We start from the raw sequence: 15,636 nt of genomic DNA on the forward strand, positions 1-15,636 counted from the left end.
CCTGTCACACTCTAATCAATGCATCAAAAGATCCCTAATTTGTCAAGCATTGAAGGCACCCTCCTTCATCCATACATTATCCTTGTCTCTGCTCTCATGTTCCTGCCTTCTTGCTCTTCACTCAGTTGGAATGATGCTGGTTTCAGTATCCCTAATTAGCTGGCATCTACTCCAGGCAGTGGCTCTCTAGAGATTCAGGATCTGAGCATCTCAATGAGGATCTCTCTCACCTGGCTTCAAAGGCCGAGCTGAATAACAAAGCTTTTTGCTGCCAATACAGCCACTTACACCTTTCAAATAAGACCAGCCTGCACCTCTGGAGTGGCCGCTAGGGACCAGGGTCTGGGTAGATGGAGCGTAGAATATATGTGCCTGTGTAGAGGGTGGATTGAGGTTCCAAATCCCATCTTAATCCAGTCACTGGTTTTTACTGCTCTGCTCCTCCCTCGTCCCCTCTATCTTCCCTTCACCCTCATCCTTTTCCAATTCTCCAAGCGCTAAGCAGTGACCCAGAACCCTCCCCTGTTTTGCTGCAGTTTCCAGCTCCAGGACACAGGCTGTGGGGGAGTGTGTTCAGGCTGATTTTAAGGCCAAAAGGGGGGAGGGGAGGGGGGGGGTGCTGGTGGTGTAAATTGAGTCAAGATGCTAAGTGTTGAACGTTAAATTGGTACGAATCCATCAGCAGGTGTCGAGGTGCAGCTGTGCCTGCTGTGCCAACCCATGATTGATGAGGGACGAGCTCATGCCAGCAGAGCTTCTGCTTTCTATGCCATGCACATCTAACTCCAGTGCTAGAGCACCCACACAGAAATAACAAACAAAAAGTAAGAGGAGAGTGTAAAAGAGTACATCCTCTCTTGTGATTAAGATCTGAGTAATTCCATTTAACTACTACCAGGCTTAAATTTCAATTTATCAGAGGAAGGTAAAGTTAAGCTTTGACATTACAATAACAACATAATGAAGAGAGGGGTTCTTCCCTTTTGTTACACTGGTAGTTATATGTGTTTACATTGCTTTAGGCATCCATCATCTTCCTGTATCTTCCCACAACCTTTGTGGTGTTTTTTTCTAAAAGAGAGTAATGACTCAGTGCTCTGTAATCTTCTAAAGGTTATCATAGACAATATTCATCAGTTCTGTTGGGAATGTCACTCCACATCCTTTTAGAGTACATAAAGATAAAGGTCTTGTTTTTGAGAGGTATCCACTGTTTCCATCATTTGTAAATACAGACTGTAATTGCTCTGAAGAACATGGATACTGTTTCACAGCTCCTTTTCTGTGTTTAAAGGCAGTATTGCTTTCTAGCTGCAGTCCTGATAATTGGCCATGCTCACTTATCTTTTTCTGTTTGTGTGAAGTATCATTCACACAGAATAATTAGCAATCACAAGTTGCCTAGTACTGCTGCGTGGGTCTGGCATAGGACCAAATTTGCCACCCAGCAGTACAAAATACAAGCACGTCTTGAATTATGTGTATTCATGTGTGTACAAGTACTGCATTCATGCATGTGTATGCAAGTGTGCATTAAACTGGCAGCCCGCTGAGTCCTGCACATAATGTCATCTCCATTTTAATATTATGGCTTTAAAAACAAACAACCTTCCACTGGCTATATGACCCATACTCCCCTCTTCTTTATCTCTTTCTCTTTCTATTGTTATCATCCAACATAGTTTGGGCCTGAACTGCAAAGCAAACTGAGGCACGCACAGTTGGAGGGCGAAAAAGGCTGCAGAAAAAACCTCTGCAGCAAAAAGAAGAGACGATCCAAACAAAGCTGACCATCGCATTGGAGGGAGTGGATTTGTCTTTGTTCAGAAACAACTAATACAAAAAACCGCATTGATGTGTCTGTGTGTCAACAAGAGCTACATTTAAAACAGTACAGTATTAACTATTGATTAACTACCGAATAGGCATGCAGATACATCAATAATTACCTAATATATACAATATACTGTATGGCATTTATGAAACCAATGTAATCAGAGTAAAGGCAACAATAAGGGTATGAAAAGAACATCTGGTCTACTGACTCACCATATCTGCTGATGGAGGTGCGTGATATGCTTGCTGAAGAAGGGATATTGTATGATGAGGTCTGTTTGGGCACCAGAGCCACCACGCAGCGGTCCGACACCTGTGAAAAGAGACACATATAACATAAGGTTTTGATCATTTTCATATTCTAAGGTTTTTTATTGATCTTTATTTATGAAAAGCCTTTATGGTGCAGAAGGTACAGAAGGGGAGTCATTTTCTAAAACCCCATGTATACATGCAAAATGCTCTCACAAATATGTTACAGCAATGACAAGACCTTCAATGAAAAATCCAATGAGCAAAACATATCCTGAACTCCTCCACAACCCATCCCATCCTGTCATGTTTGTGCTCCCTGCTGTTCCCTACCACAGCCCTATGGCATTTTTCCCCCCGCAGAACAGATTGCTGTGGCTACATGATGGTTGTACTCAACATGACTGTCATTGTCATCCCCATCTCAAACATTAGAGACATGATGTAAGCTTTGGAACTGGGATAAGATGCTAAGAGAGAGTGAAAGACAGGGAGAGAGAAAGAGAGAGAGAGAAAGAGAGAGAGAAAGAGAGAGAGAGAGAGAGAGAGAGAGAGAGAGAGAGAGAGAGAGAGAGAGAGAGAGAGAGAGAGAGAGAGAGAGAGAGAGAGAGAGAGAGAGAGAGAGACTGACAGAAGGAGAGAGACAGAGACTCGTATGCTGAAAGTCTCTTCTCATGTAGACTTCACACCCTTGAAGAAATTGGGGTACGCAGGTATAATAATAGCATTAGAGCAGCACAGAGTCAGAGTCAAAGAGACAGATGAAGAGAAGAGGCTGTGTAAAAGATGGTGTATCATGAATAAGAGACACTGAGGTTCATTCTTTTCCATTTCTGTGGTTTATATTTACAAAGGGCTCTTGGCCCTTTATGATGTGCTCCAGTCACTTCAGATAAGCTGAGAAAAAGTGATGCAACCCACATTAGAAAGGATGTTTTATAAGATACTATTTAACAGAACTCTTTGATCAGTTTAACAGTGTAAATTATTAACTGTGAAATGGCAATCTCTACAATGCTGCTACGCCAAAACATAACATTTTAGAAAAATACAAAACATAGCACAAAAAACTTGTGTTTCTTTCCTGAAAGCCAAGACAACAAACAGCTTGTTGGCTGGCATTTACAGTCCACCCTGAGGAGGGATTTCTGCTTCAAACCCAGTGAAGAAAAACTGACGAGCCTCCAGTGGAGAAATAAACAAAAGGCAAATGCCAGCCTCCAAACAGAATACCTCAAAGAATCTATATAAAAAGAGAAAATCCATTTCATTTGCTGTTGCAGGAATGGGCCCTTGGCCATCCCTTGCAGGAGAATAAGCTGCTGGGGTGTCGGGATGTCGGGATGGGCATTTACAGAGTTCCTCCTTGTTCTCAAGATCCAACCGCCTCTCATCCTCTCTCATTCTTGTCATCACCCCTTTCTCCCTCTCTTCTCAAACTAATCTCGGCTGTGCTATTAGCCGGAGTTGCCATCTGGCCTCTACTATCCACAATGGAGAGACACTTGAAACTGGGGATGAAGTCTGGAGGAATCCTCTTAAAGATGCAGCTCTGTCGCCCAGGCCTCTTGGAGGGAAATGAAAAATGGTCATCCCAACCTCGACCCCCACCCCCATCCACAACCAGCATCTTTGACCTCTCTCTTTTCCTCTCACCTTGCCCTCCTTCTTATTTCTCTCTTCTTTCCTAAACTTAATTTCTTCAGCCACTCTATCCCAAAGCCTCCTCCTGGCTGACGACACATGGACCAACTCTAATGAACCAACAGCGTAGATGTCCGTGAAGATTCCTCTGCTATTCCTGTGATACATTTTCTCTAGGGAGCATGAAATAACTTCTCTGTCCCCTGCTTGCCTTTACGCCTCCCTCCCTCCATCTCTCTCTCTTTCTCTCTGCTTTTTATGGCTGACAGAGAGGATACAGCAGAGATGGGTTCTTGTGATAGAGTAAATGATTGAAGGCGTGCAGATTCGCCCTTCAGGGATAATCCAGTGTGGGGCTGATAGTGGGCAGGTGTGATAAGGGCTGTGGGCCCCGCCTGTGATAAGACCTTCCATTAGACAGTGCAGAGCAGAGCAGACCAGACAGCAGAGTGTGGTCAGCCTCTATCTTTTTATTTTCAACCCTCCACACACAACCCACAGCCCTGGTCCTGGCCTGTTACCCCTTGGTGTCCCATCTCTCCTGGACTCATGCCCTAAGATCATGATGCCTATCATGCCTGTAGACTCAGCCCAGAGGCTTGGAAACACACAACTTGTGCATATGGGCATTTCTCTTCAGGATGTGATGAATTTTCAAACGGGCCACTATATTAGATGACTCTTGGGTATCAGAAGGTGTCAATGGAAGAGTTTAATGCCAATCTGCAGGTCTTTCCAATGTAATTTAAGTTAGTTTAAATGAACTAGTACAGTAAACGTGCCTGTTTCCTAATGGGTCAATTTCACCCCAATTTATCCCTAAACGTCTCACATACAGGCTATCACGAGATGCTACAGTTTTGAGCTGAAGTCGATGCTCACTTGAAACGTGCCTGAGACCGCCTGCACTATGTCTTGTATGTTCACATCCCGTGTGAAGAGTGGGAGTAGAACAGCATAGCTCTCTGAATTTTAAACTTTTAATTAATTCTCCATGGTAGTTCCTATCACTATGGATGTAATCTCCCCTTCAACCACAATGCAGGTTGCTGTCCACTATCCACATTTCCAGTCGTTGGCTCCATGGGCCGTAAAGAAGTACAACAACATTGTTTATGAGGTATTTTTATGTATTTCTCGAGAACTGTTCATCCAAACAACTTCACACTCGACACTGCAGGCTTTGGATCCTCAGCAATAAACCTGCCAGGTGTGAAGTCAATCGGATGAACGGTTGTCAAGATGTACGAAGGACACACATACATACAGACAACAGAGATACAGAGTTTCCTTCCTTTATAGTTAGATGAAATGTGTCATTCAAGAATCAGTGTGAGTTCTTACAAATGCTTGGAGCTGCAGTATGACTCTACATGAATATACATGTGCCCAGCTGTCTGGGATGTTTATTCAGGTTTACAAAGGGGACCTGTGAGCAGAGACAGACATTGCATTAGATTAATGAGCAGATTGCAAAGTAGTAGTATCCATTGTGTCTGGGGCTGTTGAAAATAGCCCAAAATGCCCCAAGTGATGTCTGCAAGGTGGGTAACAGGATATAGCTGGCAGGCTCTCCTAGTGTGGTCATCAGTGTCTGCTCTCCCTGTTCCTTCACCGCAGAGAGTAGGACAGACAGAGGTCACCAGGCAGCAGGGGATGGAACTTTCCAAACTGAATGTACTTTTCATTTTGACGCAGTCTCAGCCAAGTGAAAAAGCGAGCAGTCTGCCCTTTACTGTCATTTATCTGTGCATTAGGAATAATATTCCAGACAAATCCCACACTGCCTATGTGTCTGCACAAATGAATGTGGCAAACAAATATTAATATGCTGGAAAAGCCACTGTCCACCTGTAATAAATCAACACCTTGTCAAACATCATCAATGTAATTACTCACACCGTGCCCCAGTGAACACTGCAATAGTCTGTTTGCAATTTGAGTCATCATAAACAACCAAAACAGTCTGACAACCTCAGTTGATGACAATGTCCTGTTTATGAGAATTACTAATGCTGCCCTCTTACTAAAGTGACTCAAGTATGTAAGATGTCTGATTCATGTGGTTGTGGGACTCCTTGGGATCCCTGCTTACTGCCAGGATGCTATCCAGTAGCAGCAAGGTTAACACTCACATGTCTCAAGACGACGGGGGAGGTGGAGAAGAAAGAAGGTGTGATGAAAAGCTTTGCTTTGACAGGGAGGAAGATTAATCAACAAAGAAAGATCCAAATCAGCAATCAGCCAAAAACTCTCCAATCTCATAAATCTTTTATCTCAAATCCTGTTTGTCTATATGCGTGTGCATTGTGAGTATGTGTATGTGCACATGCACTGTGTGCATACTGAAGTGTGCTTCTATCTTCTTCCATCTTTATCTATGCAAGACAGATTGTAAAAAAAACAGAAATAAAGAGAGTAGGGAGGGAGGATGGGAGTTTTAGTCCCCGGCCTATGAAAACCAAGGTGTTGAATAAAGATTCTGAACTAATTTCAAATGTGTGCATTTATGTTTTTAATTTTGGTGTAGCAGGGAGCTGGGAAGATGTGCATTTCCATATCCAGGTTATGTAAACCATTATTTCCCATGTGGCAGGGTAAATAGCCTATAGGGTTTCTTGGGCTGCTGTGAGCCCTGTGAATTTTAATGCTTCTGTCTGGTGCCTGTGTCTCTGCTATGGGAGAATTAACAAAGACTCAAGGTGATGCACAGTCTCACTCTGCATATTTCTGGGCCGTTTCACATCTACCTCGTTTGGTCCTGATTTTCGGACTTTCCAGTTTGATCCAATCCAAAATTAGAGGTGTACCAAGGTCTGGACCAAACAGCTGAATCTTCATCTGACCAAAAGTGGTGGTCTCAGTCCAGATCAAACTGAACCATGGAGTGGTTTGTTTTTAAAGTGTCGAAAGTATTTTTTTTTTTTGAGCAATTACAGGATGTTCTGGCAGGCAACTTTCAGAACTATAAGGACAAATTAGCTATGGTAACACACGGGGAGAGGAGGAGACCAAGTTTTTAATTGAAATATGATCTGACAACAAAAGCAAAAAGTGAAAGGATGGGAGAGTAATGCCACCTGAATATAAAAGAAACTGTAGTATATATAGTATAATAATTGAATCTGTCCATTCATTTTTCTCCATTAATTACAACAGATAGAAGACTAACCATCGAACTGACAACACGCCAACATCTGAGACACTCCTGTCTACAAACTGATTGTCAAGTATAGGGCTGCACCCATGTAGGTGATGACAACAGGATGCAGGTATGTCATGTCAAGTTATTTATTGCTCCCACATGCAAATCAAAACTATCTGGATCAAATGTATAAAGTGCAAGAAAACATGAACCTTAGTTTTTTACTTTCAGGTTTGAAAAAGACCTCAGATTCCCTTTCAATATTTCCTCTTTACCTCTTCCCATTTTTTTCCATCCTTTCTCCCACTCTGGGACCTAATGAGCTGTGCTCCCTTGTTGTAACAGGGAGCCAGATGTGCTGTTGCAGCTGCCAATGCAATGGAATGGTGTGTGATGCAAACACACACATGCTCATACACACATTGCCAGCTCATCAAAACGGTGCTGATGCACAAGTGACTATGTTGCTCTACCCCTTTCTCCTACTACCAACCTCGCTAATGTTTCATGCTCCTCGTCTTTCTCGTTCTCTTCCCCATGTCGTCCAGCAGCCCGCTGGCATCTCCTCTGAAGTTGCACAATGTTGGGCCTTACTTTCAGCACAGGGACCCTTAGATCTGTGATCAATAGCAGTCCTCAGATCTGCTTTGAACGAGCGAATAAGTGAAGTGGCCACACACGCGTTGCTGTGTGCCCCATAGCATCTCCCTTGGCTAACGATGGCAGACAGACTGTGATGCAGACAGACTGTGATGAAGAATTGCAAAAAAACAACAGAGGGGCCCATTATGGTGTGGTTGCAAACATACTGCACCGCTTCACCAAGGATGAAAGCATTACGATACCACAGGAGAAAAGGTGCTCAAAGCAGGAGAGGAAGAAAGTGAGAGGAGGGGAAATGGAAGGCAAAAATGCTCATTCAGTGGGTAAGAAGGAAAACATATGGGAAATGGGTAAGGGAAAAAATGCAAATGAGACAAAAGTGTAAAAGAGAAATTTTGAAACAGTGTAGACAATGACAGTAAGGACAGCATGGAGGGTGACAAGGGCGGAAAGACAAAGGAGAAAGAAGTTGCATAGTGCCAAGTCCTTAAGGACACTATGATGTGTCCTTTTTTCTAATGACTTGTACATCTGCTAAATTGCTGTGCTTGTTATGCTGTGGCAGGGATGTGGACTGACCCCCAAGTGTGAGGACTTGACCTTGCCAGACCTTGTCCCCATTTTCTACTTCTAGGTGGAGTTGTATCTCCTGGCCCTATGGTCTCCAACCTCTTATATGCATACACAGCTGCATCTAAGCCCCAGCCGGTGATTTTGACCAGGTAGCCTAGAATCAAGCCTCATGCAGTCTTTAAGCAGATGGTCCCCCTTGGCTGACTAATGAGAGCTGGCTGACCGTGTGCTGCGAAAGAGTCATCGCCCGCAGAGATGGCTGCCTTCTCATTCTGCCTTGCTTGTTTCTTTCTTTATTCATTTTTATTCCTCTTTATTATTTCTCTTTGGCTTTCTCTCACTCTCTCTTGGTCTCCTCTTTTTATATACAATTTCTAAAGTCTCCTCTTGTTCAATTTCTTCTTTTTTTACCTCCTCTCTACTTTTCTCTCTGTTAAACGAAGGGCAACAGGTGAACCCATGGGCCCTTAAATTGTGGGGTGTGAATTGAGGTTCTGCATGTGAAGAGAAAGAAGCAGGCAGTCACAGCGGGACTAATTGTTGCTGGCATAAAAGTCAACGGGGCGGAGAGAGAGAGAGAGAGAGGGAGAAAGAGATGCTGTCCTCCTGACTGGAGCAGCTTCATCTCTCCAGGGAGGAGGGAGAAGTGTCGGTTGAGATGCTGAGAGTTCATCGCGCCTGCCACCTGTATAGTAATTGTCCTCTATTCTGTGAGTCACTTAGATTACAGCGGACATGGGCATGCAAATGAGGAGCTGAAAATTGGCTGCCTAAAAGTCAAGAGCAGGAAACATCAAAGTTTAGCAAGGTATGGAACGCATTTCCATAATAAAAGCCACAGCAGAAATTGAACTGAAATGATCCCTTTTCTTTCGTAAAAAGGTGAAGTTTGAGAGTTAATTAGGGAAAACGTTATACCAGAGCTTTTGTGTGTATTTACCTGGTAGTGCATGAGAGTGTTGAGTCTCTTCCAGTCATTTTCTATCTTGGTGGTGATATCTTCATCCTGCAACACCACACGTGCCATTCGTCCCTGGCGCCACTCTGGGGACACACACACACACACAATGCATTAGACACAAACTCCCTATGCAATCTATACACTATAATGAGCCACAAAGAATGTCATTTGTCATTGCTTTCAGGGAAGAGTTTTGGAAGCATAATATGTATGTGAAACCATTGCTGAAGAAGATGGTTTTTATTGTGAATTAAAAAGTGAAGAGTAATACTTGATGTGTGATTTATGCAGTGCCTTCAGTGAACTTTGCTAAAGTAACAAGAACCTCCTTATCACAAAACAAACTCTAAAAACACTCTTCTTTCAACCGTTTTTTTGCCTTTCAGTTGATGAAACGTCACCCTCGGCGACTCCCAAAGAGAGCTATCTACACATTACCCACATGAGTAGCTATCAACAGCCAGTGCTCTTGTAAGGCTCTCAGGATGTGTACTTCTCTCAGACTTGGATTGACACGCATCTTAATTAAACATTACACATGAACAACTTCAAGATGTATATGCAGGCAATGCTGTACGCTTTAATTGGTACTTGTGTAGTGGAAATGGTGTCCTATTAGCATACGCAGCGGTGGGCCCGTCAGGGTCAGAAAAGAAGAGGAGAGCAGAGAAGACGAGACAGGTTTAAAAAAAAGCTAACTATGAGAAAATCACATCCTTTCAAAAGATTAAAAAAAAAAGAAACAGTGGGAAACAGGTGGAGGCTATATGCAGTGCTGGCGGCGGCTAGTGGCTGACGGCTTGTTGTGGGGTAATGAAATGATAATAAGGGTGGTGACGGGGATGTGGACAGCCATTGAGGCTCTCTTGCCGGGAGTGATCATTGATTTTCTCCTCTGTTGACTGGGTTTTATTACTTGTCCCCATGCCAGATGACCACATGATATCCCTGCCTGGCACAACATCCTTCCGAAACTGTCTAAGCTACACTCTGCTCTACAGAGTAAAAGAAAACCAGTAAAAAAAACCCACAAAATTATATACACAAACAGACATGCACAGATCAACCTACTGAATTATTTTCAAGGTAATGGACTGAAGAGAACAAGAGAAAGGACACTGAATGGACGAATATTGTGGAATGATGGATAATGTGCTGATTTGCAGCAAGTGGGGGGGGGGGGGGCTTTTGTTCTCTCTGCCCATGTGAAGAGAAAGAAAAACGAGAGGGACGGGGCAATGGGAGGCAAGTTACGGACAGGCGAGGATGGAAGGAGCAGTCTGCGTGGGAGTGGAGCCCAGCGTGAGGCTTGCGAGCCTGTCTGTCAGCTCTTACCTGGGTCAGCCAGACAGACACATCACAGACGCAAAAACACATACACACACATACACGCACACTTCACGATCTTGATCTTCTGTGTCTTATTGGCATTACCAGGCAGCGAAAGCAGCCAGAAGGAGGGATGCACCACACAATGTCAGTCAGTTTGATAGAAGGCCTGGCAGCAGCACACTGAGGCTGGCTGGCTGGCTGTGCAGCAAGAACACAGCTTTTATCACACTAATGCACTGATAATCTGTACACATGGCTAGGTTTTCTCTCACTGTTACATTAATCTGTGGGTGTGAAGGATTTTACACCTGCCAACTGCATCTGTGAATATCTGGAATGTGTGTATGTGTGTGTATATGTGTGTGTGTGTGTACATGGGTATGAGTGCATGTGTCATACCGAGGTCCATGTCGACAGCACGTGGCCGTTGAGAATAGGGCATGTTCTTGTAAACAGCATCAAGGATCTTCTCCTTCACTTGGGTGATGGTGTCACAGTTCAGCACCTTTACTGGTATCTCTGGGCTGTTTTCATTGTCTGGGTTAACACAGTTCAGGATCTGGATTGCACAGATAGGGAGAAACGGAGAAAATAGAAGAGAAAAATCACAGAATGAAATAAAGGCACAGAGAGAGAGAGAGGCAAGAGCTGTCCTGTTACTGCCTGGACACGGGTCCAGCTTGAGGCTTCGCCCTCATTAGAGTCTCCTTGGAGCATGGCAGGAGCTTTGAGAAACCATTTCCGCTCTCGCTGGCATCCCGAAATCTAATTTCACACCTTCGGCGGGACACCAATTTCCAGCTCTGCCGGGGTATTAGCACGTAATGAGCCAAATTCCCAGTCAGAGCAATCAGAGCATTGTCATGTCACATGCTGTCTGTGTGAGTGCTTTGTTCTGTGTGTGCATGTGTGTGTGTGTCTGTGTGTGTGTGTAGAGGAGCTGTTTGGTGTGTTCAAATCTCCACAGCCACCAACCCTGATGTTGGACCAACACTGGAGCCTGTGGGATCATTAGTTAATTTTCTTCCCACTAAGGAAGCAGGGAACCCAACATAGCAGACACAGCTATGTCATCGGAAAAAAAAAAAATATATATAGTGAAAAAGTCAAGAGCTGCCAATTCTGCAGAGTATCTGTGTTATGGGTCTACCGGTGTGTTTCTGTATATCTGTGAGCCTCTGTGAGAATTCCTTGTGTGCCTCGCCGAGTGTGACGTACCAGGGTTTTGTACTCGATCTGCTGGCGGATGAGCTTGTCTTCACTCAGGGAGTAGCGGGCCTCTCCAGTGATGGCGTCGATGGGCCCCTTCTCCATCTGCTGCTTGATGGCGCAGTACAGCATGAACAGAGGCTCCCCAGCACACTCCTGTGAACACACACGAAAGTCAGACAACCCAACAGATTCACGCATGAGAGAACATCACAGCATAAACACAAAAATTCTCTAGACTGAAAACACCAGCAAGTTTACAAACTGTGCCGTACATATTGGAAAATGTACAATCACACTTTTTAAATTAGAACGCTTAACAAGATACACAAGATAGATGGAGATATGTAGGCGTAAACACATACATATGCAAACACACACACCGCACATGTTGCTCGGTGTACTAACCTTGAGGAATTTGTGAAGGAGGAAGGCGAACCAGTTTGTAAGCATCTTCTCCGCAACCGATTCTGTTCTGAAATTACATGAAAAAAAAACAGGAAAAGCAAAATATAACTCTGTTCTTTCGCTTGATATTCCAAAACTTTCAGATAATAGAAGTGTTCCATAATTCATGAGGCTATGTGCAAGACTTCAGGGAGGTTATCTTGGCGCATCCTGCCATTGGTTTTGCTCATGTACTGCCTGCAACTCTGCGGTCACAGTGAGTGAACAGAACAGAGCGGAGCAGAAAGAGGGCATCTGTGCGTGCGTGCATAGTTTGCGTGCACATGTTAAAAAAAGAGTGTGCGCTTGTGTATGCAAGGGTGGGAGTGTGATCGAATGTGTGTGTGTGTGTGTGTGTGTATGTGTGCCTATTCACGTGTGGTTGAACACAGCGGGACATCAGCAGCTGTGACAAGCCTCAGCTGTTGAGAGAGACGAGTGCTGTCACAGCCAGGTAACGCCTGATCACAGCCAAAACGATCTCTTCTCCTCTCATTTCCTCTCTTCTTCATCCCCTACCTCCTATCCCTTCCCAGTCAATCACACATGGAGGTACAGCTTGCTGCTGGGCTTGATTGGGCATGAAAACACACAAGCGTGCAATGACCTCTCGAATATTTCTACCGCAGAGCACACAAGCGGACTGTGTGTATACCGCTTTTATGATTCCTGCTCATATCTTTTCACTGAATGCCAGACAAACATCCCCTCTGCCTCATTAGCACCATCATGGAACACTAGAAAAACAGAAGTTAGACTTAAAAAACATAGAAATACCAAACAGCCAAGTGGGAATGGTTAACGAGCACGATAGATGAAAGGGTTAGTTCTGTGCAGCAGCTCATGTGGACAAGCACCTGAGGTGAATAACAAAAAAAAAAGCTCCCACCTCATCTTGTAAAAACTATGCCCTGCTCTTGCGCCTTCTCTGTTCGGCTACTGCACAAACCTGCATGCAGGAAAAATTAAAAACCCAATCTGAACAACACCAATAGTCAGCTGTGTTGGATTGGAAATTGCCACTGTAGCTTTTGGTCCACAACATTATCGCTGCCATTTCTCCTACTAGCTCAAACATAGCTGCTGTACATATTAACAAGTTAACATGCCATGCTAAAGTGCCTCATCGACTGCACTGCTGCATTAGTGCGACAGCTTGCGATTGTCACCTGGTTACAAAATGATCCCTCCCCATCAGCTTGTACATGAGCGTTGTCGGTTTAAATGGCAACACACTGAAAAAAATGGCCCTCTTAATGTAGCAGGAAATTACTGTGATTACACTAGTGGATATGATGGAGGGGCCTTACAGCGCTGTGCTGAACTGAGGATTAGCCAGAATCAAAGCAGCCAGGTATTAAAGACAAGCTAGAAGACTTCTGTTTCCTCAGAGCTAAGGATGATTATACCTATTCAGACTCTGAATGGACCTTAAGGGAGATTATGACTATTATGGAGATAATTGCGTTAAGTCGTATTTGAGAGCTATACACAAGTGTTGCAAGAGAAGCAGAAGTCCAAGATTGTCTGCGTCAGGGGAGGTGACAGCAGCCAGCATGTTAGTCACTGAGACAAGAAAATCAGTCAGTCATTCTCTCTGTCTTATTACATTGAAAGCAATAGAGACTCCTTCACTCTCCATCACTTTCAAATAGAAATGCACAACTTTTCTTTCCTCAGCTGCAGGACAATAAGAGCAGAGGTTATATGTTGTTTTGAATGACGTTCGGATGAGTTGTGATGTAGTCTCTCACGCCTGGAGGCTATTCCTCTGAGAGCAATCTGCCGGCCAGTCTATTGGCAGCTCGTTGAGAGGATGGAGAGCTGGGTGACAGCCTATTTGAAGTGCGATGTGCCAGCAGGGGGGGAAAAAGATGTAGATTAGCTCACCCAGTTTCAGCTACAGGATGAGAGTAAATATTGCTGAAAAGCTGAACAACAGCGTGCGCGTGACTGCATCCTTTTTGATGGCAGGCTCACAAGGTTTATGTTCTCCCCTTTGCCATTCTGATACAAACACACAGGTGAGAGTATGAACATATATAAAGAAAGACAAACAAACAGTATCTACAACCTTGCATGCTGCAGAATAAAAAGTCTTCATTTGAAAACACTGAGTGCCCGGGGCTGTTTTCATGCTGAATAAACCTAAATATATTGCAGATTTTTTTTTTGGACAATACCCCAAATCCCTGTGTAATTGCCCTCCTTCCTCTACCAGAATTCACCCCTTTTTGCCCCCCCTTCCCGCCCCCCTCATGCTTACCATGCACCCCTCCCCGCTTGTATGAGACTTCAATGTGTTAGAAGTTAATGGAACCTATTAAGCGTTTTAATAAGCTCAGCAAGTCCCGAAGAAGGAAGTCAAATAAAGCCTTTTGTGCGTGGGCTGTGCTGACTCCCCCTTAATATCTCTCCTTTTGAATGTTGGGGGGGGGGGGGGGGGGTTGAGGCACTTTGTTCTCCACCATCTCCTTTCCTTCTTGTCCTCCTCCTCATCTGCCTTCACTTCCTTCTTTCTATTAATTGAGTTTCATTAATGAACATCAGGATTTCATTATCCCACATAGTGTTTAAGAGGGGCCTTGCATCCTCCCATCTCTACTCTCCTAATGGCAGCTGGGGTGGAGGGGTGGAGGGGTGTGCGGGGGGTGGCTATATTAGCAGGCAGTGGAATGTCTTTCAATGAAACTAATGCCAAACACAATACTCTCTCTCTTAATAACGCTGTACTCCATTGCTCTGCATGGGCGGAAATCTCATTACAAAAACGCTGAGGAGAAAAATAAAACAAGATTGAAAAGTCTCAAGGTGATAGAAGCAATGTTCTGTGATTCCATTAAAAGAACATTATAAAGAAGAGAAAAGAAAAGAAACTGGGTAAAGAGAGTGGCTGTGGCAAAACTTAAGAAGAAGATGGATTGAATGGAGGATCGAGTTTAATGTAAAAAAAAGAAAGAAGTATATGGCTATTCTACTATGTTCTGATGGGGGTCATCAAACATCAGAAGAATTTCAGTAATAACTACAGGCGGAAAGAGAGGGCAAAGCTGTGAAATGACAATAGACATAAGGACTCTAGTGGGGAGGTTGGAATGAGCACCAGAGATGTAGTGCAGGCAGAGAAAGTGAGTGCAAGAACCTATTTCACTAATGGTGCAAAATACAATCCAAACACCACGAGGTGCAGCATCAATTCTTCTTAGTGCACCGGAGAGTGGGGGAAATCAAACACATTGTCAAAGCTTAGATATTGCTTTCAAAAAGCTTTTAGGAGAATGTAAGTGTCTGCCAGCTAAAATCTTTCTCTATCAAGACAAAGAAAGTGGAAGGCATCCGAAATCTTTAAATACCAAAGAGACCAGAGTATCTTTGAAAAACACGCCTTAGAAGAGCACGAGTGCACCCTTCAAACATGATTTCAGGAACTTAACTGCCTGGGGATATTATATCTTTGTTACATGAAGGTAAGATACTGTACATGATATAACTTGTTTTCACTGGACTGATATGATAGATGGTGAAATGGGATCTAGCACTTAGCTGAGCATAACAGGAAAAAGAGTATGTGTCAAGGAAAAACTACATTATAATATATACAAACTGCCCTCTGGCAGTTAAACACTTCCAGCTC

General features: G+C 43.8%; 1 protein-coding gene across 1 annotated transcript in view; it reads right to left on the reverse strand.

The window, feature by feature from the left end:
* plxna2 (plexin A2) overlaps nt 1-15,636 on the reverse strand; it is a 141,875-nt gene that overhangs the window by 6,818 nt on the left and 119,421 nt on the right. The window contains exons 22-26 of the mRNA XM_053317321.1: nt 11,964-12,030; nt 11,565-11,711; nt 10,746-10,905; nt 8,994-9,097; nt 2,050-2,149 (exon numbers count right to left, since the gene is read on the reverse strand). Of these exons, the coding sequence (XP_053173296.1) occupies nt 2,050-2,149; nt 8,994-9,097; nt 10,746-10,905; nt 11,565-11,711; nt 11,964-12,030 (578 nt within the window). The remainder of the gene's footprint in view (nt 1-2,049; nt 2,150-8,993; nt 9,098-10,745; nt 10,906-11,564; nt 11,712-11,963; nt 12,031-15,636) is intronic.

This window comes from Scomber japonicus, chromosome 4 (genome assembly GCF_027409825.1).
Source record: "Scomber japonicus isolate fScoJap1 chromosome 4, fScoJap1.pri, whole genome shotgun sequence".
NCBI classification, from domain to species: Eukaryota; Metazoa; Chordata; class Actinopteri; order Scombriformes; family Scombridae; genus Scomber; species Scomber japonicus.